Source organism: Lycium barbarum, unplaced genomic scaffold (assembly GCF_019175385.1).
Source record: "Lycium barbarum isolate Lr01 unplaced genomic scaffold, ASM1917538v2 unchr_scaffold_29, whole genome shotgun sequence".
Classification (NCBI taxonomy): Eukaryota; Viridiplantae; Streptophyta; class Magnoliopsida; order Solanales; family Solanaceae; genus Lycium; species Lycium barbarum.
Genome location: NW_026843483.1, coordinates 94,304 through 119,000, shown reverse-complemented (window position 1 = coordinate 119,000; position 24,697 = coordinate 94,304). Strand labels below are relative to the sequence as shown.

At 37.2% G+C, this 24,697-nt stretch overlaps 1 protein-coding gene and 2 pseudogenes across 1 annotated transcript; all 3 read right to left on the bottom strand.

Moving 5' to 3' along the window:
• Positions 1–2,379: 2,379 nt before the first annotated feature.
• On the bottom strand, positions 2,380–3,337 carry LOC132625690 (anthocyanidin 3-O-glucosyltransferase 5-like; annotated as a pseudogene).
• Positions 3,338–5,452: 2,115 nt separating this feature from the next.
• On the bottom strand, positions 5,453–6,454 carry LOC132625689 (uncharacterized). The gene is made up of 2 exons (XM_060340287.1): positions 5,948–6,454; positions 5,453–5,773 (listed from the first exon to the last, which is right to left on the bottom strand). Exons 1-2 carry the CDS (start codon positions 6,452–6,454, stop codon positions 5,453–5,455), a joined length of 828 nt encoding a protein of 275 aa, XP_060196270.1.
• A 312-nt stretch (positions 6,455–6,766) lies between these two features.
• LOC132625688 (hemoglobin-2-like) lies at positions 6,767–7,310 on the bottom strand (annotated as a pseudogene).
• Between the last annotated feature and the right edge of the window lie 17,387 nt (positions 7,311–24,697).

The window sequence follows — 24,697 nt, the reverse complement described above, 5'->3', positions numbered from 1 at the left end:
TTGACCTCCAACTTGAAGTGAAGTTGAATTTACAACGTTTTTGTATGTAAATTTAATGGTTCTAATAAAGCGGATAAAGATACAACCCGATAAACAACCTAATACAAGATTCTAGACTTAAGAACTGGAAAATATTATTCAGTAGAACAGCTCCTTCAATCTTTCTTCTTGCACGAGGGATGCAACCCTGGGTTCTTGAATATTCTTGATATATCTTTTGATCGCTCAATATTTTGAATTCTCTCTTTGTGGGTGCGCAAACCTTATTCTTGGTAAGACTTGAATACATTGAGTGTACAGCAGGTCAGCAAACACAAAACCCTCTTTGAGTAGGCCCATAAGATATTAGGGTTTGTGTTGTATTTGAATTCTTGACTTGTTGAGTCCGCTTCTTGTCCTTGTAGAAGTATTACTAATCCCAACAAATATGGCAAGGAAATATGCATACTTGACCGTCAAGTCTTTACCATAAATCTACAAATCCTAGTTGTTGTAGGACTTGCGCTTGAACATGATCACGAACCTTTTTCATCCACCTGGTTCGTCTGCCTCTGAATCTTTGCACTATTTGATATGGAACTCACAAACTTGTTTCATCATCCCCTTCTCGTTCATTCCTACAACACTGTCTTGAGCTTGCTTTTGTGATGGATGATGGAACATATTGACAAACCTGTTTCATGCATCATGCTCTTTGCTCTGTGTCTATATTATTCATTGCTGGATAAATTATGTCTTCAGCCTTGCCTAAATCTGTGACTCTGATCATGTTCTTGCTCTGTGTTGGAACATGTTTGTAAACTTGGTTCATGTGTTTTGTCTGCAACTCTCTTTATTTAAATAAACTACTTTAGAGTCTTGAGTCACCTTCACCTTTACTCCTCATGATCTCCTCTCGCATGATTCATTCACCAACTGCACCTAAAGACTCTTTGTGATAGAACATGTTTGATGCTTGTTCTATACTTGCCTGAACTTCTCTATGACTGAGTGATCTTCATCTCATTTTCCCTACATCTGTCTTTGTTGTAGAATCATGCATTTTGACCAGTTCCATTCACCCTGTGCTTTCATCATTGTACTTGTCTTGCCTTGGCACATATGTTTGCAATCTGGGTTCATGTGTATGCTCTATTCTGTTGCCTCTTAGCAATGGACCATGTCTATGGACCTGTTTTGTCCATCCTGTGCTGCTTACTTTTTCAAGTCTTTCATATTGTCTGGAACCTTTACTTCACAACCAGCTATCTCTTTAACTACTCCAGTAGCTTTATATCAATGTCTATTTTTATCATTGTGCTTTGTTGCTTGGAACATTCATATCATTTCTTCATCTGCTTTAGTTCAGCTCTCATCATGCCCTTAAGCTGGTTTATTAGTTCCAAGTTTTACTTTTTCAATCATCAAAACTTCACCCATAGCTTTATGCCAACACGGGTTACCCCTGAGCTCCCGAATCCAATTATGTCAAGTATTTATTTTGACTTCAATTGCTAAGTGAAATCCCCAATTTGCCTAATTTAAAAATTAAGTAAAAATCCCAATTTAGACATTCAAATCGCATGAGTTACTGGTCAAGATCTCACCAAAATTAAGCATAATCATCCTAGGGTTTTAGAGAATCATTATCTTAAAGATTGAGGTTGAAATCACTCCATTGGATCGACGCCCTTGAGCTCCTATTTTTCTAAAATGGCAAAAAAATAAATTTGAAATTCGTCCCCGTTCAAATTTATACCTCAATTGTTCCACTTTCGCAATCGTGGATTCCTCGCGATCGCGATAGGTCATTCCTTTGACCGCCGCATTCACGGTTGACCTTGTTGTGATCGCGGACAGTAAAACTTCCTTGATCGACTGATTCTCCGTTTATCTTTCACGATCCCAGTGTCTGATCTCGCGCTCTTGAGTAGAAAATCTGTAATTTTTGTGTGGTTCAACATGTGCCGAAGCACCCCCTGAGTCCTCGAGTTTCAGCCTAACAAGTCCCAGATAAAAATGCAATCTTATCCAAAGCCTGAAAACACATATCTAATCACACTTTAATGAAATTAGGAGTTAGATTGTTACTTTCAGAGCCTAAAAAGTACCTAACACAATGCCTCCATGCATTGATATTGACTGGTGTAGAAGGTATTCTGCACACAACATAATGATCAGTTCAATTCGTACATGTTGATATAATTAACACTACAACAAAAAAGGCCTTTAGCGACAATAGGTATTGGCACGAAATCATTTACAGGCCATTAAACTTTGGCCGTTGATATTGGCATTGCTAAAGCCTTTAGTGGTCATTCAGTGGAATACTTGTAAAGGGTGTTTCTATTGCCGCTAAAAGGCGTAAGCATTTCATATGGCTGCTAATTCACGCTGCTTTCAATTCCTTGTCCCGTCGTGTGCGCCATTATCCGACGGCGGCCACACCACCCAAACAAACCTATTTCAGCTCAGCTCTAAACCCCAAGCAAGCTTATTTGTCCACTTGATAGTGTTCCACCATTACGAAAAGATGATTAAGTACAAAACGGACTCCAACTGTTGATTATCTAGCCATTTCATAACGTTATTTTTGTATTTTTCCTTGTTCCACCTATGTGGTTCAATTTTCTTATCAATGGACCAATTGGATAAATCGGGCCTTAATAATTGCACGTAATTGTTCGTTTTCTCTAAGCGCGTGGACTGATAAAGGCTCAAATTCGTCAAAAGTATTCATCAAAATCAAATCTGAATAAGTATACTCTACGCCTTGGATCATCCAATTGTGGTATTGTTGATCATTTCTACCCATCATTGGATCTACCACGTCTTCGAGTCGAATTGGTGTACAACCAGGAGTTACCAATGGCTCTTTTAGATCAACGGGTTGGCCTTGAATTTGTTTATCGAAGATTTGAGTGTAAGCAATTAGTGCGGTGGACCATGCATTGCTAGTATGGTACACGTACTTTGGAATTTTGAACTCGTCAGCAATGGGCATCGCGCTAGTGCGGAAAAGGTCAACAATTAAAGCGTCGAGAGAAGGGTTCATATTGGAAACGGCAGAGTGTACACCTGGCAAGAATTCACGAACTATGATTCGGAGCTGAGTAAACACTTTAGTGGTGGAGTCACTTAAACCTAAGACGTCCAATGGAAGAATGAGAATTATGTCTATTGGTACTTTTTTACCATTAGACGGGCCTTTGAGAATTTGTGTCTCGACCGGTGAAGAGCTAATTGTGATGGCAAGTACACTGACGTTAATGCTATGGTGGATGGTGAGGTGATTGCCAAGCACTGTGACAGGGATTGGATGCCCCATGACAGGGCTCGAAAGAAGAGCTACGTGCATGAAGTTGAGACTTCCCACGGAAAGGAAATTAAGTAATCCTGAAGCTTGCAAAAGTTGAAGCTCGGAAATGGATAATTTGAGATTTGTTGAATTCAATTAAAGCTTGTAAGGCTTGAAACACGGAAATGGATAATTTGAGTTCCGTTGAATTTAGAAAGCTAGCAACTAAAAAATGAATAATGTGAAATTCGGTAAATTAAAAAGCTTGCGAGGTTTGAAAGTCACAAAATGGATAATTTGAAATCTCAGAGTTAGCAAGGTTTGAAGCACCAAATTGGATAATTTGAGATTCAATGATTTCAGAACTTAAACGTATAAAATTCTTGGTTTTTTTCCCCCCGCATATAAGAATGAGAAGGGAGAAATAATTGAATGGAAGAAACTAGTGGAGGTGATGGGAGTTTGGTAGGAAATAAGTCTGTTTTTCATTCTTGTAGAAGTTGCTGCTGGCAAAGCGATCATTATTTGATGGGACACTATATGGTACTAAGTCTCAATTTTCATAATGTATTCTTGTTTAATTTGGCTGTAGTGAAAAGCAAAAATATTTAAAAGTGGATCGATATGATAATGGGTTTCTTGTGTTTAAAGAAAAGAATTGAAGGCTCATCTCATTTTTAGTTAATTTTTACTTTGAAATATATAGCGAATAGCATATGCTCTTAAGCAAAAACTAACTTGCGAAGTTTACTAATTACATATGCCCGGGAACGGTTAATTAACGTAATGAAAACACTTAATACTAATAGAGCAATTCCTATAACTTACTAATATGCTTTATTTGCTTTTCTAGTAATTTTTTTCACGATTATGTTATTTGAAGAATATAACAAAGTAAGCCTGTTATATTCTCTGCTGCCATAATTTTTTGTGTTACCAACTTATTTTTTACAACAAATAGAAGAAAAAGGAAGAAATGGTGGAAGTTACGAAATCTGTCATATATATGTAACAATGCCTATTTATGATTTATTTTTTTAAAAAAAAAAAATTAATTCTAAGTGGGTCGGGCCCCCAGTGGGCCAGAACCCGGGCTGTTGGTGGACCGGGCTAAATGGCATGTCCGGCTCAGCCCCCAATTTTTTCCACTAGCCCAGCCCACCACCCTCTTACCGGATTGAAGGGCCGGGACGGTTATGGGCCGAGTTAGGTGGGCCAGTCCCGGGTCTGGCCCAATTGACAGGCTTATAACAAAGTAGGGTTTTCACGTGCATTTCCCAAAAGCTCTAATAATTGCTAAAATAATCGTGCCTGTTTGGTTGAGAAACAATATAACGCAAGATGAAATGTTTGTGAATGAGCCATCATCTCACAAGGTTTCAGCTTATGTTTGACTGATGCCGGGCAAAATATTATCGGCCTGTTTATAATTTATCATACCTTTAGTTAATAATTTCAGTATATATGTGTTGGAAAGTGATAGATAAAGTTTGAAGAAGATCCAATCAACCAAAATCCCTAAATTAAATAATGACTTAATCAATCTAAGTTTTTACATTGAAGAATTACATAAAACTCTATTTTTTTTTATTTTATTTTTTTTATGTAATTTCCAACCAACAAGGTGTAGTCCTGAGTTGTTGGGGGATTTGGCTTTGACCCCTACCTTGTTTATTCTCAAAAGATTATACAACAAGGGGGACTTGGTGCCAAAAACCTTCTATCCGAGCAAAAACCCATATGCAATACTATACAAGACTCATGCAAAAAGCATGCTCTAAAATTGCATATGGGGGGGAGGGGAGGAAGGCTCTGATCTATACAGCAAATGCCTTCCTCTCTCAAGATCTCATGGTGGCTCAAAATACCAACCAGAGTATTTACAAGCTTTAAATCTAAAGGAGGCTAAATGGAGCAAGTCCACCCTCAAAGGTCCTCTAGAATTTTCTGGCAGCTCATCTTCATGAAGGAATATGCTGTCCTCGGCCACATTTAAAGCTGCTCTCTTTGCCAAATTGTCTGCTACAGCATTTGCTTCTTTATAGCAATGCTGAACTTTAATATGTTTTTGTTGAATGATCCTTTGAGCTGCCTCTATTGTCTTCCTGATCCTCCAAGGTGGAGTCGCGTTTCCTTTGAGCATGTTCACTATAACTAGTGAGTCCATTTCAAGTATTAACTGAGGCTGTTGTTTCTGTTCATTATACCAGATGAGTCCATGCATTGCAGCACAGGAATTGTTAGTGGAGCATTGGATGTGTTTAGCAAAGGCCATAACCATTCTTCCATTTCCCTTCCTAACAATTCCCCCATACCAGATGCTCTACTTCTTTGCATAGAACTGCCATCAGTATTCAGCTTCCATGAATGACCTGCTGGTTTGTCCCAATAAAACATCATGCTGGTGAGCTTTTCCTTGTAGCTTTCAGCTCTTTGACAAGTTGTTGCCCAGTTCCAGTTGTAATTCACTTTGCTGAATCTTTTAGAAATAGAAGCCTGGACATTAAACAAAATTAAGTTAGACATTCTATTTATTGTTGTTGTTTTGTTACTATACCTCTTGTCACATCTTTCTCTCCATAGTTGCCATAGGATATAGCATGGAGTGATGAGCAGAATGTGTTTGTGGACTTGATTCTTTGGTTGTACTCTCCACCAGCAATCAAGTACCCTTTGAACTGAGTTTCCTTGATGTGAAATGCCTGGAGGTGTTGCCATCTGTTTCCAAATTCTCACAGCAAATGGACTAGTAGCAAACACATGATCCACTTTTTCTGGAATTTGTTCCCTGCAGCAATTACAATTAGAGTCAGTCTGAATTCCTAGACTTAGAATTCTGTCATCTAAAGGTAGTTTTTTGCGAAGCAATCTCCACATAAAGAAGGATATTTTAAGAGGGGTTCCTTTAGCCCAGATCATTTTGGCTAAAGGATCTACTTCCTGTTTTTGTCTGACGATCTGCCAAGCTGAGGAGCATGTGAAGTTTCCATTTGTAGTAGGAGTCCATATGCTCTTGTTTGGAAGTTGTCTCTCTCCAATCTCTGTATCCATGACACCCTGAATCAAGTCATTAGGTAGTACTCTCTCCAGAGAATTCATGTTCCAGTTGTTGTTGTTGATGAAGTTTTGGACAGTTATGCTTCCTGGCTTTCTTTCCAACCAAACTCTAGGAGCCATAAGTTAATGTGGATAATATGATTCTGATTATGTGTGAAATAAAGAACAACAAAACCTACGATCTCCAATATAAACATAAATATACCAAAAACACCTATTTGTTTACAAGAAAGAAAGGCGTTGGTGAAGATATAAAAACTGTATGCTTATAATTTAGTCAAATTAACGTCAAGAATCCTAATTATTGTGATTATTTTTGAGACATAACACGCGAATTGGTACTATAAGACTTTGAAGAAAACCAAAAGAAGGAAATACAAGAGCATAAGATTTATATAATGATATTGAACTTGCTGCAAGAGGAAGCTAAGGCTACTTCATCTCGGTCTTGATAGTGCTAACGAATTGATCATAAGCCTCTCCCCATGCATTCTTCATATCAACACTCCTTATTTCTGGATTTGCTTCTTTGATTGTCTCCAATAATGCGTACTTAGTTACCTCAAAGTGTTCGTCAACCACACCATACTTGAAGTGTGTAGCACCTATTAGTTTGAGAGTTGAATCCCTCACCACAACCTTTCCTGCTTTTCTAAAACTGCAGCTTCACAAGCTTTCCTGCTTTTCTAAGTTGAACTGCAGCTTCACAAGTCATGACAAGTACAGATTTAGCATGGATCTGGAGCTTAGCATTTTTTGCTCCAAAGGCACATTTGAATCTTTGAGGAATGAGAACATCTTTTTAGCTGATGGTGCAATCTCAAATATCTTGAGAAAAGAATTTGAGACCCCATTCACCAGCATTCTTCTTCATGGAGTCCCATGACTTGACTACCAACTTAAGAATAAAAAGAGAGTATATATGAAAACTTGGTTGCTTATTTTGCACAAATAGATATACTGTGTTATTTTTCATAATTTTAAGCATAAAAATAATATGAGGGATAAATTTGATCCAATAAGTGATAAGGGAGAGTATTTTTTATCCAAATATGTGGAAGGAAGGGTAAATTTGATTCAATAAGTAGAAGGAGGACATGTTTGAACCATTTCTAATACGTTAAGGGCATTTTTGACCTTTTTTTACTATAATGATTAAAAAAAATGGGTTCAGAAAATAAGGTAAATTTATTTATAGTGGTTTTTTCAGACTGTTTAAAAGAGTAGTGTTCTGAGGACAATATTGCATATTGTTGGGATTTTATTTAAATATAAATTAATTAAAGTGTCTTAAAAGAAAAGGTGTCTTTTAATGAAATAGTGTGTACTTTCATTCTTGGGTTACCACCATTCTGTTTAAACCCAATTACTTTTAATCCAACGCAACTTTTTCTTTCTTCCTCGAGAAAGAAAACCTTTTTTTTTCCCTTCTACAACAAAATCTTGCTCTTGAAAATCAGAAAAGTTCTTGCTTTTCTAAGACGGATTTTTCACTGCTTGCTCAGTACAGATTTCCAAAGGTTTATCATATCCACTAAAACTATTTGCGTATAATCCCATAGCAATCTCGCAGAAGAGAGAGAGCAAATATCGTTTTTAGGAAAGCGTTTCGTACGTGTTTCAAGCCTCTAATCTTGTGTTTGTTATTCATATTTTCAAACTTCATCTTTGTGTTCTTCTTCATATATTTTTGTGTCCTTGGATTATAATTTTCGAACATATATTATACCTGTGTATTGCAGTGGATGGACCGGATGAAGTCATCCCCCATAGTGTTGGCTTCAGTAAAAATTTAGAGAAAATTTACCTAGTTATGCGATAATAAGAGTCTAATTACCACTATAATAAGCATTTATTCCTAATTACCTAATATAGCAAGATTTTTTAAAACATAGTAACCAGATTACGGGTTCGTTTGAGAATTTTGAAAGAATGGAAATGTTGAGAACTAAACTCTTTGAATATTAAGCTTTTCTTCTATATGTTTAGGTTCAAATATATCCTTATTTGTCCTCTCTTAAGTTTTATGTGAAATAAGGGTATTTTGGCATAATTGTCTAATGTCAGAGATATTTTTAAACTAAATAATTAATTAGGGGTGTTCATGGTCCGGTTTGACTCGGTTTGTGGTTAAAACCAAACCAAAAATTAAGTCAATTTTTTCTAATATTCAAACAAAACCAAACCATTATAATATAAATTCTATCGATTTCAGTTTTGTCAGTTTTATTGGTTTGGTTCGATTTTGTCGGATTTTAAGAATGTATTAATACAAGAACCTTTTGTAGCACCCCGTATCTTGAAATAAAGGTTAGACTCGTATCGTTAGAGTTTCAGAGGAAATTTGAAGGCTTGAACGTTTTGCGAAAGTAGATGATTGGCCTATTTCGGGCAAGCATAACACCTTGATTCATTGGGAATTTGGGAAAAGTTTCTTAATGAAAGTTGTAGTATATAGAAATATCTTTCTAGGCATATAAGGATCAGGCCAATCGGAGTCCAAATCAAGCAGATGTGATCATCTCAAAATGGCAAATAGAGGGGTGCTCAGATTCGATAGAATCGGCTAAGTTTTCGGTAGGTCTGTTTTCCATCCCCATTTTAGTGACAATCTGTTAAGAATTTGAGAAAACGTAAAACATGAAAGTTGTAGCCCTTTGAAACAACATTCCAACGGTATATTATGGAGGTCAATCGTACATCTCTACAAAAAGTTATGGCTGTTTTACTAAGAGCAGTCCGGGCTCGTCAAAATCCTCGCGAGGCGAGGAAGGCAGACGAGACGAGAAAGTCAGACTCGCCAAAATCCTAGCCTTTGGCCTCACTTCACTGGTTTGTGGTGCCCTTAGAAGGCCTGGCACATCTAAATCTTGCAAAGCAAGGCCTGGGGACGAGCCAAGACTTGTATAAACACAACACTTAGCTTCTAAAAATCAATTTTTCACATTCTAAGCCCTAGTACGAAGTTCTTCTCTCCATACCATTAGAATACACAAAGGTAAGCCTATTCTAATCATTCCAAGTGAATTTCAACTTATATTCATGAATATTAAATGAGAAATCATTGTTCTTAACCTAGGGGTTTCAAGAAAACCCATATTCAAGGTTTGAGACACAAACTTTTGGGATTCTTCTCAAAGTTCAGACTTTTATTATGGACTGTGAAGCAGCTAAGGTATGTGAGGCTAACTATATATGGTAGAGAACGTTTATGATTCTCCCTACGCCTCATTCTACATGCTTATCAGTAATTTGACTCATAATACAGTTTAACCCTAGTTTCTTGAATAGTTGTAGAACTGCTATTGTCTAGGGCTATAGCTTCATAATTCATTCATGGTGATCACTTTGAATATCATGAACTCAGTACGTAATCATTATAGACTTGTGTATTGATAACATATGAGTCTCGGTCAATATATAATCAGTTATTTGTTTAAGTTCCATAATCAGAAACAGTTATCATGCTATCAGCTATAGTCAGTCTCAGTCTTGTACTTGCTTAATGTTGAACACTTGTATCTGTATTTTTGGGCCCTAGGCCACAGTTTATGCATATGTATTGCTTGGGCCTGAGACCACAGTTTTTGTGCACACTATTTGGGCCCTAGGCCACAGTTTATATTTATAGTTATACAGGTGATTCTTCATTCAAAATAGAGAGTACCTCAAATTCTTACTTTCCTATTTAGGTCAGTTTCAGTACTTATATTTCTTTCAGTTGCTTTACATACCAGTACAATTCAAATGTATTGGTGTCCCTTTTATTACAACGATATACAGGTTGATGATCCAACTAGCTAGGACTTGCTTGTATCAGCTATTAGTGAGCCATAGTTCCTCCGGGGCATTATCCTGCTTTAGTCTTCCCAGCATTTAGCAGTTATCTTTAGAGGCTTCATATATATAGTCTAGTTAGTCAGATATTAGCAAACTTTTATATTTTAGCCTTGTTGGCTATTCATCATTCCGGATCGACCGAATTGGTACGGAAGTTGTAACATGGGAAAACCACGGAAAACACGACTTATTTGAATAACCCGGTGACCTACCAATTGAAAGGGTCCACAATTTCTAAGGATTTTCTGACGTATTTTCTCTGATTGATTGCCTTTTTTTTTACTAAAACGAAATTACTTGCTGGGGCGGAGCGTCAGATGTTTTAGACTTAATCCAATGATTCCGCATTTAATATATTTTCAGTCAGACTTTTAATAGATCAGCACGTGTTAGTCTTACTTCCTTATTATTGCATGTTTTTATATCACATATTGATTCCGTTGGCCTAGGAGTTCGCATCACATACAGTTAGGCACCGAGTGTCGTGTTATGCCTAAGTCATGGTTCAGGGCATGACAAAGCCTTGTATCAGAGCACTAAGTTCAAGTGTCTTAGGGAATCTATGAAGTCGTGTCTAGTGGGTTTACCTTTATATGTGTGAAGGCCCCACACATATAAACAGTTGACCACCAAAACATTCAGGTTTTTTTTCACTTCTTTCATACTCTAGTTCATGCAGTTAGAGCAGTACTTGTAGAAATTCTTCTAACTCGTGCGAATTATGTATTTCAGAAATGGCTCCGAAGAGAAAGTACAGCAAGAGGAATACAACTACTATCCAGAGGGTTGCTACAGAAGATAACACTCAAGCTCAGACGGCCGCCCCAGCTAATACTACAGTTACACCTCCCATTACTCCGGATGCGGATGTCAGGGGAGCTATTCAGCTGCTCACTCAAATTTTGGCAAACCAGGCCCAGCGACAAGAAACGACCCCTAGCTCAGGTGCTAGTAATAGGTCGAACAGTTTTAGGACTCAGGAGTTTCTGCGGACAAAACTGCCAGTGTTCACAGGGTCAAAGAAGGATGAAGATCTGCAGAATTTCATTGATGGACTCCAAAAAGTATTTCGGGTGATGCATGCTACTGATATAGAGGCATCGGAACTTGGAGCTTTCCAGCTGCAAGATGTAGCCCATATTTGGTATGAGACATGGGAACAATCCCAAGGAGAGGATGCACCTTCTGCTACTTGGGATGAATTTGCAGACGCTTTCATTGAGCACTTTATGCCAATTGAGATCAGGGAAGCCAAGGCCACTGAGTTTGATAATCTAAGGTAGAATGACATGACTGTTTAGGACTATTATCTCAAGTTTGTGTCATTGCCTAGGTATGCTCATTACATGGTTTCGGATATGAGGGTCATAGTAAGAAGGTTTGTACTTGGGCTTAAACTCGAATTGCACAGGGATGCCAATACAGATGCTCAGAATGACAAGATGACTATTCCAAGATACTGCATTTGTGTAAGGTAACGAGACTAGGTTGAAGGAAGAAGAGGCCCTACAGAAGCAGAAAGATAGAGAGTTCAATAAGAGAACTAAGTCTACTAGTAATTTCAGTCAGGGAGGATATCAAGAAGGTGGAAACCATTAGTTCTTTAAGAATAGGTCATCAGGACCTGCTCCTCTACAACTAGTGCCTTATCTCAGAGGTCCAAGTTTAATCAGAAAGGCTGAAACTTCAGAACAATAAGCTCACAATCACAGGCCAACGTGACCGACCGTGGTTTCCAATACCCTACTTGTAATACTTATGGTAAGAAGCACTCAATAATATGTCATTCAGGCATGGATACAAGACAGAATATCGGAGGTAACAGTAATGTAGCTTAGTCCATTAATTCATCAGCTCCTCGAAATTTCCAAGCTCGGCAGAGGCATGGGGTAGCAAAGTCTGGAAATAGGGGCGGTGGTCAGAACTGTCTATCTGTACAGTCAGGACGTCCGGATATAGAGACCCATGGATATGTTGTCATAGGTATGCGAACAGTTTTCACCTTCAATGTTTTTGCTCTTATGGACCCAGGATCCACTCTATCTTATGTAACCTCTTATATTGCTAAGAAATTTGGGATAGAACTCGAAAAGTTACATGAACCCTTTGAAGTATCCACACCAGTTAGGGAATCAGTTATAGCTAGACGTATCTATAGGGGTTGTCCAGTGTTAATCTACCACCGCAGTACCATAACAGACTTAATAGAATTAGAAATGGTAGACTTTGATGTAATCATGGGTATGGATTCGTCAAAGTCTTGTTATGCCTCAGTAGGTTGTGGAATCAAAACAATAACCTTTGATTTTCCCGTCGAACTTATAGAATGGAAAGGTAATTCAGTAGCAGCCAGGGGCAGATTTATTCTCTCTTAGAGCCAGAAAGATGATTTCCAAAGGGGTATATTTACCACTTAGTACGAGTCAGGGATGCAAATGCCAGACTCTAGCTATTCAGTCAGTACCTGTTGTCAGTGAGTTTCCAGAAGTCTTTCTAGATGATCTACTCGGAGTTTCTCCCGATAGGAAAATTGACTTTGGGATTGATCTACTTCCCGATACTAAGCCGATATGTATTTCGCCGCATAGAATGGCCCCAGCAGAATTGAAAGAGTTAAAGGCTCAGTTGAAAGATTTTTTTGACAAGGATTTATAAGGTCGTGTCTCACCTTAGGGCGCACCGATATTGTTTGTCTGAAAGAAAGATGGATCCTTGCGTATACGTATATAGACTACAGCCAGTTGAAAAAGGTCGGTCACCATTAAGAACAAGTATCCCCTTCCCAGAATCGATAACATATTTGATCAACTTCAGGGCACTCAGTGTTATTCCAAAATTGACCTTAGATGGGGCTATCATCAATTGAAGGTTAAGGAAGTTGATATTCCAAAAACCTTTTTCAGAACCTGTTATGGACATTTTGAATTTCTTATCATGTCCTTCGGATTGATGAATGCACGAGCTGCTTTCATGGACCTTATGAGTAGGGTCTTCAAGTCTTATCTCGATTTATTCGTCATTGTGTTTATTGATGACATATTGGTATATTCTCATAGTGAGGTTGATCATGCATAGCATCTCATAATAGTCTTACAGACACTCAAGGATCGTGAGCTTTATGCAAAATTCTCAAATTGCGAGTTTTGGCTAAAGTCCGTGGCATTCTTAGGCCATGTGATTTCAGGCAAAGGTGTTAAAGTGGACTTTCAGGAAATTGATGCTATTAAGAATTGGCCGAGACCCACCTCAGCATCAGATATCAGAAGTTTCTTGGGTCTGGCAGGCTATTACAGGCATTTTGTCGAGGGAATTTCCTCTATCTCCACTCCGTTGATGAAGTTGACTCAGAAAAAGTCAAATTCCAATGGTTGGATACATGTGAATTTAGTTTTGAAAAGTTGAAGAAGAGATTAAATTCTGCTCCAGTTTTGACGCTACCAAAAGGAACCGAAGGATTCATAGTATACTGTGATGCTTCAGGAATTGGTCTCGAATAATGTTATAATGCAACATGGTAAAGTTGTGGCTTATGCATCTAGACAGCTTAAGGCTCATAGAAAGAATTATCTGACTCATGACCTAGAATTGACAGCTGTGATTTTTGCACTTAAGATATGATGTCACTTCTTGTATGGAGTGCATGTAGATATTTTTACTGATCATAAAAGCCTGCAATATATTTTCAAGCAAAGAGAGTTGAATCTCAGGCAATGAAGATGGCTTGAATTGCTTAAGGACGATGATATGGATATTCTCTATCATACAGGGAAGGCGAATGTAGTGGTTGATGCTCTTAATCGGTGTTCTATGGGAATTTAGCTTACATTGATACAGATAAAAGAGTTATGACCAAGGAAGTTCACCGTCTGGCCAGTATCAGAGTTTGACTTTTGGACTCCAAGGATGGCGGTATGGTTGTTCAAACTAGATATCTTTCCTCCCTAATCGTTGAAGCTAAAGAGAACAGTATAAGGATCCCTACTAGTTGCAACTGAAAGAGGGGATTCACAAGCATAAGACGACGGCTTTTGAACAAGGGGGAGATAACGGTACCTTGAGATATCGAGGCAGATTATGTGTTCCAAATGTAGATAGGCTCAGAGAGCGAATTATGTTAGAAGCTCACCATTCCAGGTATTCCATTCATCCAGGTTTCATGAAAATGTATCATGATCGTAAGGAGATTCATTAGTGGAACGACATGAAAAATAATATAGCAAATTTTGTGGCTAGGTGTCCAAATTGTCAGCAAGTGAAAGCCAAACACCAAAGGCTTAGTGGCTTGGCTCAGAATATTGATATTCCCATATGGAAATGGGAGATGATAAATATGGATTTCATAATAGGTCTACCTCGTTCAGCTACGAGGCACGATTCAATTTCGGTGATTGTGGATAGACTTACGAAGTCAACGCACTTCTTACCAGTTAAGACAACAGATTCAGTGGAGGATTATGCTAAGTTGTATCTTCATAAACTGTCAGACTTTATGGGACTCCTGTGTCCATTATTTCAAATCGTGGTACTCAGTTCACAGTAAAATTTTAGAGATCGTTTCAGAAAGGATTGGGTACAAAGGTTAATCTCAGTACAGCTTTTCACCCTCAGACAGATGGCCAGGTAGAGTGCACCATTCAGACCCTTAAGGATATGTTGAGGGCATGTGTCCTTGATTTCAAAGGTAATTGGGATGATTACTTCCCCCTTATTGAGTTTGCTTATAATAATAGTTACCATGCTAGCATTGGGAGGGCACCGTCTGAAGCTTTATACAGGCGCAGATGTAGATCACCAATTGGTTAGTTTAAGGTTGGTGAAGCAGAGTTGTTAAGACCAGACTTGGTTTATCAGGCTACAGAGAAAGTCAAGTTAATTCAGGAGCTGTTGAAAATAGCTCAGAGTCGCCAGAAGTCTTACACAGATGTGAGACGAAGGGATTTAGGGTTTCAAGTTAATGACTGGGTATTTCTTAAAGTTTCGCCAATGAAGGGTGTCATGAGACTTGATAAGAAAGGCAAACTTAGTCCCCGCTATATTAGACTATACAGAATTCTACAAAAGGTTGGCCAAGTGGCTTATGAGCTACAGTTGTCACAAGACTTATAGCCTGTTTGGCCAAGCTTATAAAATCAGTTTATTTTAAAAAGTACTTTTTTTTTAAAAGTACTTTTCAAAAAAGTACTTTTGGCGAAAAACAGTTTGTGTTTGGCCAATTAATTTAAAAAGCACTTTTGAGCAGTAATTAGTGTTTGACCAAACTTTTAAAAAGTGCTTCTATGTGTATATTTCTCAAAAGTACTTTTCAAAAAAGTGCTTTTGAGCAAAAGCTATTTTTTTTAGCTTCTGAAAAACTGCTTCTGCTACTCCCTAGAAGCACTTATTTTCTCCCAAAAGCTTGGCCAAACACTTCACTTTTTTTCAAATAATCACTTATTGAAAAAATAAGTACTTTTGGGGGAAAAATAAGCTTGGTCAAACAGGCTATTAATTGTTATGCACCCAGCATTCCATGTGTCCATATTGATAAAATGTGTGGGAGACCCTTCGTTGGTTGTCCCAATTGATAGCATAACAGTCAATGATAGTTTGACTTACGAAGAGGTCCCAGTGAAAATCCTTGATCGTTAAGTTCGCAAGTTGGGAATGAAAGAAGTTGCCTCAGCAAAAGTTTTATGGAGGAGTCAGAAAGTTTAAGAAGGTACCTAGGAAGTAGAAGAGGACATGAAGTCCAGATATCCTCATGTCTTTGAAGAGTCAGCAGAAAATGTTGAAGGTAATTCATCTTCCCGTTTAGATTTCACTCTATAGTTCCATGTTTCTAGTATTCAGTTAGCTTAGTAGTCACTCAGTCAGTCTTATTCACCTAGTTCAATAGTTATTCAGTTCAATAAGCTATTCAGTTTAGCAATCTCTTTCAGTTTATTAGCATTTAGGTGTTCATTACAGTAGTAAACACATATTTCCGTCAGCCTAGTTAACTAGAACCCATCATTCAAGGACGAATGATCCCAAGGGGAGACATTGTAACTCCCCGTATCTTAAATTAAAGGTTAGCCTCATATCGTTAAATTTTTAGAGGAAATTTGAAAGTTTGAAAGTTTTGCGAAAGTGGCTGAGGGGCCTAACTCAGGTAATCGTAGCACCTTGATTTGTTGGGAATTTGGAAAAGGTTCCTTCATGAAAGTTGTATTACATAGAAATACTTTTCCAAGCATATAAGGATCAGTCAATCGGAGTCTGGATCAAGGAGATATGATTGTCTCAAAATGGCTAATAGAGGTGCTCAGATTCGATAGAATCGGCTAAGTTTTCGGTAGGTATGCCTTCCATCCCGATTTAGTGAAAATATATTAAGAATTTGAGAAAACATAAAACACTAAAGTTGTAGCCCTTTGAAATGCCTTTCCAACGGTATATTATGAAGTTCAATCAGACATCTCTACAAAAGTTATGACTATTTTACTGAAAGCAGTTCGGGCTCGCCACAATCCTCGCTAGGCGAGGAAGGCAGACGAGGCGAGAAAGTCAGGATCGCCAAAATACTATCCTTTGGCCTCACTTTACTGGTTTGTGGCACCCCCAGATGACCAGGCGCATCTAAATCTTGCGAACCAAGGCTTTGGGACGAGCCAGGACTTGAATACATAAAACACTTAGCTTTTAAAAATCAGTTTTTCACATTCTTCAAGCCCTAGTACGAAGTTCTTCTCTCCCTACCATTAGAATACACCAAGGTAAGCCGATTCTAATCATTCTAAGTGAATTCCAACTTATATTCATGAATATTAAATGAGAAATCATTTTTCTTGTTTACCCTAAAACTGGATAACAATTGAATTTGTAAGTGAAGCCAAGGATACGCGGTTTAATTTAATACAATGTCAGATTCTATAACCAATAATAAAATAACGCAAGATGACAGATCTAGCTATGATGAACGGCGATTGACCTCGAATACCGAGGGTCGGGGTTGTTACTCAGGGGCCAAATGACGAAACTTGAACAGTGAAAATAAGGATTAAGAAGATGAACCGTTACTGGTGATTTTATTACTTGTTATAGAATCTGACATTGTATTAAATTAAACCGCGTATCCTTGGCTTCACTTAAAAATTCAATTGTTATCCAGTTTTAGGGTAAATAATTTGGAGCCCATCGTGGGGCCTAGCATAATAGTGGTGGTTTAATACAAGTTTGATAACACTTGATATTTTACACTTATTCTTTGAAGTTAGATTGCAGGTCTACTTAACATGTCGGACTCTCAGTCTGTCAACTTCCATGCCGAGCCAAATCAACATGAGGAACACAATAACGGTGTACCCAACAACAATATGCCCCCAGTTGATCCAGACTAGATTGGCTCTTCTGTAGGAAACATACCGGCAGATGGGGACAATGGGGCCACGTTGCAACAGCTCCAGAACCAGCTCGACATGGCTATGGCACAGTTGTAATCCCAACAGGCAGTTATCGCATAACTGCAAAATCAAAACCTAGCACCTAGCGTTGCCCCGTCTGAGCAGATAGAAGAAACCAAAGATAGGTGAAGCGTGGGGAGCGATGAAAATCAGTCAGGGCAAAATGTCGAGTTGATAAAGATGCTCGAAGAACTTATAAAGTGGGTGGAGTCGGAGGAAAAGAAGATAGAGGCAAACGACAAGAAAGTGGAAAACTACAATGCAACGGTCAATCAGATCCCCGGAGCACCCCCGGTATTAAAGGGGTCGGACTCAAAGAAGTTCGTTCAAATGTATTTTCCACCTAGCGCCGCCCCAAAACCTATCCCAAAAAGATTTCACATGCCCAATATACCGAAGTACAGTGGGACTACCGACCCAAACGAGCACGTGACCGAATATACATGCGCCATTAAGGGAAACGACCATCCAGACGATGAGAGGGAGTCAGTGCTATTGAAAAAATTCGGAGAAACCCTACCCAAGGGAGCCATGTTATCGTACCATAATTTACCCGAGCATTCAATTGACTCTTTTGCTATGCTTGCAGATGCCTTCGTCAAAGCCCATGCTGGGGCCGTTAAGGTTGAAACAAGGAAGTCGGATCTTTTCAGCGTCAAATAACATTATGATGAAACCCTAAGAGAATATGTAGCCCGATTTCTGATGGAACGAATGGATTTGCCACCAGTACAAGATGACTGGGCCGTTCAAGCTTTTATCTAGGGTCTTAACCCAAGAAGCTCGATCACATCTTTGGAACTGAAACACAACTTGGTAGAATTTCCAGCCATCGCTTAGGCCGATGTGCACAACAGATACCAATCAAAGATCAGGGTCGAGGATGATAAGATTTTGAGAACGACATCAAGTTCGTGGCGCTCCAGCAAAGGAAATGATCAGTTGAGAAGGACAACGGAGCGGGAACCAAGACATGCACTTGATAAGTACCAACCATATCCGCTTGATCGGAGGGGTAACTTGCGCAATGGTGACTCAGGCAAGAACGATAGAAGGAACGACCGTGGTCCGAATCATCTAGGATTGGTGAACAGAAATGCGACCGACGGGTTATTAAGAAATAAAGACGTGCCGAGGTTATCTGAGTATAATTTTTGCGTAGATGTGGTAACCATAGCCGTGGCTTCAGCCGTAATCAGGAAACGCGACATCCGAGACCTATCCAGTCCCACCCGGATAAATGAAACAAGAACTTGATTTGCAAATACCATCATACCCACGGTCATCGAACTGTAGACTGCCGGCAACTAAGAGAAGAAGTCGCTCGTCTGTTTAATTTGGGTCACCTTTGAGAATTCCTAAGCGAGCTGGCCAAAGCTCATTTAAAAAACATTGATACTTGCAAACAGGTTGGTCAGGAAGAACCTCACCAAGTGATTCACATGATCATGGGAGGAACCGACATTCCTCAAGGGCCAGTGATGAAGCGCCCCAAGGTCTCCAAAACGAAGGAAAAGCGTATTCGGGGTTATGACCCCGACGGACCCATTTCATTCGATGACGAGGACCTGAAAAATATCGTTCAGCCCCACAACGACGCACTGGTAATATCTGTTCTTATTAATAAATTTAGAATTATCCGTGTGTTGATTGATCTAGGTAGCTCGGCTAAAATCATCCGATGGAGGGTTATCGAGCAGCTGGGGCTACTAGACCAAATCGTGCCAGCAATCCAAGTCCTCAACGGATTCAACATGGCATGCGAAATGACGAAGGGTGAGATCACATTACCAGTCATCACAACCGGGACTTCATAGCAGACAAATTTTTATGTCACAAAAAGAGAGATGAGATATAATGCACTCTTTGGAAGACCGTGGATACATAACATGAGAGCAGTACCTTCAACGCTTCATCAAGCTATAAAATTCCCAACCCTGGAAGGAATCAAAACCGTGCATGGCGAGCAACAAGTCGCAAAGAAAATGTTCGTGGTCGAAGAAGCGGTTGCGGCAGCCAACGATCCAGTATCAAAAGGCAAAAACTCGAGCAAGGGGGAAGCAACCAAATAGCAATCATAGGCTCCGATCTCGGCGATCTAGAAAGATGGGGATCGGAACTTACCGGATGAGAAGATCGACTTTGGGGTCCCGAGATCCTTTGTGGTACCCAATGATTCAGATACCACCAAATCTACAGTTGAGGAACTCGAGCAAGCCATATTGTTTATTCATCTACTCGACCGGAAGGTATACCTGGGGACGGGATTGACCCCCGAGCTCAGGAAAAAGTTTATTGAATTCCTTAAAGGTAACGCTGATTATTTTCCCTGGTCCCATTTAGACATGACAGGTATCCCGCCAGAGATAACTACACACAAGCTGAGCCTTGACCCCAGCTTCCCGCCGGTCAAATAGAAGAGAAGGCCACAGCCCGAGGTCAATCGGCGTTCATCATAGCTAGATTTGTCACCTTGCGTTCATCATAGCTAGATCTGTCACCTTGCTTTATTTTATTATTTGTTATAGAATCTGATATTGTATTAAATTAAACCGCGTATCCTTGGCTTCACTTACAAATTCAATTGTTATCCAATTTTAGGGTAAACAGTTTAGCGCCCACCGAGGATACGTTTTTTAACCATAGAGAAGCATATTCATATATCAAGCAAGTAATAAAATCACCATTAACTGTTCATCTTCTTAATCCTTATTTTCACTGTTCAAGTTTCGTCATTTGGCCCCCGAGCAGGAACCCAGACCCCCGATATTCGAGGTCAATCGACGTTCATCATAGCTAGATCTGTCACCTTGCTTTATTTTATTATTTGTTATAGAATCTGACATTGTATTAAATTAAACCGCGTATCCTTGGCTTCACTTACAAATTCAATTCTTATCCAGTTTTAGGGTAAACAGTTCTTGACCTATGGTTTTCAAGAAAAATCATATTCAAGGTTTGAGACATAAGCTTTAGGGGTTCTTCTCAAAGTTCAGACTTTTATTGTGGATTGTGAAGCAGCTAAGATATGTGAGACTGACTATCTACATTAGAAAACATTTCTGATTCTCCATATGCCTCATTCTACATGCTTATCAACAATTTGACTCAAAATACAGTTTAGCCCTAGTTTCTTGAATATTTGTAGAACTACTATTGTCTCGGGTTATAATTTCATAATTCGTTCATGGTGATCACTTTGAATATCATGAACTCAGTATGTAATCATTATAGACTTGTGTATTGACATCAAATGAGTCTCAGTCAGTATATAATCAGTTATTTATTTAAGTTCCATAATCATAAACAGTTATCATGCTATCAGCTATAGCCAATCTCAGTCTTATAAATCGTTTAATGTTGAACACATGTATATGTATTTTTGGGCCCTAGGCCACAATTTATGCATACTTATTGCTTAGGCCTGAGGCCACAGTTTTTGTTCACATTATTTGGGCCCTAGGCCACAGTTTATATTTACAGTTATACAAGTAACTCTTCATTCAGAACAGGGAGTACCTCAGATTCTTGCTTTTCTGTTTAGTTCGGTTTCAGTACTTATATTTCTTTCTTTCAGTTACTTTGTACTAGTACAATTCAAATGTGTTGATATCCCTTTTATTGCTTGGGGGCCTGCATCTCGCGATGCAAGCAACGATATATAGGTTGACGATCCAGCTAGCTAGGACTTGCTCGTATCAGCTATTGGTGAGCCCTAGTTCCTCTGGGGCATTATCCTGCTTCGGTCTTCCTAACATTTAGGCAGTTATCTCACTACAACACAACACATATATAGCTACGAAATCTCAGCTAAAAATTAAGATATCGTGGCTAATACCTGTCAATAGCTACAATAATTAAAATTCCGCAGCTATTTACAAATTCTCAAAATTTCTTAGCCATGAAAATTTAATGGCAAAGCTAATTCTATATTTTTGCTATAGTTATTAATTATCGTAGCAATAGGTACTTAAATAGCTACAAAGTTATTGTTACAATTATATTTTATAGCTAATCATAATTTTTTGCCACACTTTTAAAGTTACTGTAGCAGTAGTAACCTTTTAGCCACAATAACAATTACATTTTATACCTAATCATAATTTTTTGCCACACTTTTAAAGTACTGTAGCAGCAGTAACCTTTTAGCCACAACAAATAAATGATATAGCTAAAAAGTTATTGCTACGATTAAATTTTGTAGCTAATCATAATTTTTTGCCACTCTTTTAAAGTTACTGTAGCAACAGTACCTGTTAGCTACAATATACAAATGATATAGCTAAATAAATATTTTTATTTCAAGCTTTAAAGGATCGTGGCAATATTTAATTTAATAGCTACAATTATTTGTCATGAGAAAATGATAAAGACACGAATTTTATGGTTATGCTAAAATTTCATTGCTAATTATTAGTTTTTGCTACATGGTTGAGCTTTTGTAGCAATTGTAACATTTTGGCCACCTTAAATTAATCTCGTAGCTAAATGAATATTCTTGAATCAAGTTATAAAAGACCGTGAAAATGATTTTCTTAATAGTTACAGTTATTTGTCAAGAAAAAATTGCCATGAATTCAAAGCGGCAATAAATTTCCGAAGTTAATTACTTATCATTACAATATTATTATTTTAACCACAATAAATTAGTTATACATAATAAAATTTCATAGTTAGACGAATGTTTTTGGCTTTTGCTTCGATTACAAAAATTATGATAATATTTGGTCTAAAGGAATTAAAGAATTTTTAATGAAAAAAATCATTTTAAATATAAAAGTTAGACTATTTTCCTAAAAGATAGGAAAAAAAATAATAGTAATTGCATAAAATTAAAAATTAAGTTACTTTCAAATAACAAAGATTAAAATGCAAAAAATAATCTTTAATAATAGTAATATACTTGTAGCCTCAAACCTTATATCAACTGATTTCTTGGATTTATCAATTTTTGCATAGTCAATTTTTATTTTGTTGCAACAATTTATTTTTCAATGTTAATTATATGATTATGTATGTAAAATTCAAATTTGTCTTAATGGTATTAGCGATATTTATTTATGTCTCTATTCCTTCATAATTCTTAAATAGGTATTTAGAGTAACTGCATATATATTAAGTGCTTATTTAGACAAGTATTTACTATTGAAGAATTTAGTAGTTCTTACAGATATTTATGTATAGCTCCACCTTAATTATCTTAAGGAAGTGCATAAAGTAATTTCACTTATTTAAGAACAAATATTTAATAATTATTTTATGCATTTAGAGAGATAATTATTTATTTATTTTTTGCGTGACACTGTTTTTTTTTTTTGGAGATTTAAGGTGTTTAGTAAAAATATAAAAGTAATTTTGAGTAGCAGTAAGAGTAATTTTTCTGTTGTTATAAAGAAACTACAAATTTCCGCTTCTTCCAAAGGCAGAAACATAAAATTACTTTTTTCGATACTCTTCATATATTTAAATGCTTATTTTGACAAGTGTTTATATACCGAAGAATTTAGGGCCTGTTTGGAAAGTCATCTAGGTAACTAGAATTGGATGTAATTACACAGTTTGGTCTGTTTGTTTGATCAAGTGATTACACAGTTAGGTGAGAATTTGGTGTAATTTAGAGGGTGTAATTACACTCTCCAATTCTCAAGGGGGAGTTGAGAATTAAGGGTAACTATACCCTGTAATTACAGGGTTACTTTTTTAGTTTGTTTCTTTTTTGTTTATTTTAATTTCTTTTTTAATTTTACTTTTTAATTATTTTATTTTTTAAAATGTATATTTCTTTTTATATTATTTATTTTTCATTTCCTTTTTTCTCATTCCCAACCTTTACTTCTTGTGGTTCCATGTAATTGCTCTTTTTTTTTTATTATTCATTTAGCATAACTATGTTATTATTATAATTTTTTGAAACTACACCTCTCAATATTGGAATGAATGAGTCATTAATAAACTTGGCATATAACGAGTGACATTATTAAAGTAGAACATGGGCTTGGCACATGAGGCTTTTTTGGCCTGCCGGCCTCAAAAGTCCAATCTCTTTTGACCCGCCGGCCTCAAGGTTTGGGTTAAGGCTAGCCCTTAAGGCCAGAAAAGAATAATAAATTAATTAATTTTTTTTAAAAAATATAAGTAAATTAAATAAAAAGTAATGAGAAAAAACAATGTACTTACTACTAAGTAGTAATTAGAAATTGGAGTAATACTTTTTAGTCTTAGAATTTATATATGTTTAATTTATTTTGAACGTGATCTAAATTAGTGATTAAAAATAATAATTTATATTTGTTCTGTTGAATTTTTTCTTCTATGATATGGATTTGCGCAAGAATGGGTGGTAGAAGATTCTATTTCATATTGCAAAAGTTTCTTCTATTTCACATTGCAAAAGTTTCATAAATTGTACCAAAAATCACTTAGAAAATGTTATTTCGGAAGACAAAAAAAATTAAAAGGCTGGCCCATCCTAGCCCGCGGCCCGCCCAGGGCTAGGTTGGGCTGTTATTTTGTAGGCCCTTCAATTAAAATGGTCAGCCCGTCCTAGCCCATTTAATTCTTTGGCCCTTTAAGGTTGGGTTGGATTGGGTTGGGCCAGCCTATTTTGACATCTATACCTATAATTATAGGGTTACTTTTTAGTTTGTTTCTTTTTTGTTTATTTTAATTTTTTTTATTATTTTAATTTCTTTTGATTTTTAATTTCTTTTTTTATTTCTATTTTTGTAATTTTTTTATTTTTACTTTTTAATTATTTTATTTTTTAAAATGTATATTTATTTTTATATTATTTATTTTTCATTTCCTTTCTTCTCGTACCCAACCTTTACTTCTTATGGTTCCATGTAATTGCTCGTATTTTTTTTTAATTTTATTCATTTAGCATGACTGTGTTATTATTCTAATTTTTGAAACTACACCTCTTAATATTGGAAAGAATGAGTCATTAACAAACTTGACATATAACGAGTGACGTTATTAAAGTAGAATTTCGTTGTTAATGAGGTTATAGACTTATATTTTTCCTTTCTTTTGAATTATTTACTTAAGTTATATTGGAACTTACTTATGTAATGGTGGAATTTGACATAAGAGTATTACG

Coding starts and splice junctions, on each gene's coding strand:
- LOC132625689 (XM_060340287.1), bottom strand. CDS start 6,454: ATGGCTCCTAGAGTTTGGTTGGAAAGAAAGCCAGGAAGCATAACTGTC. Junction 5,774..5,947: donor AAGGAAACTCAGTTCAAAGG/GTACTTGATTGC, acceptor TTTAATGTCCAG/GCTTCTATTTCTAAAAGATT.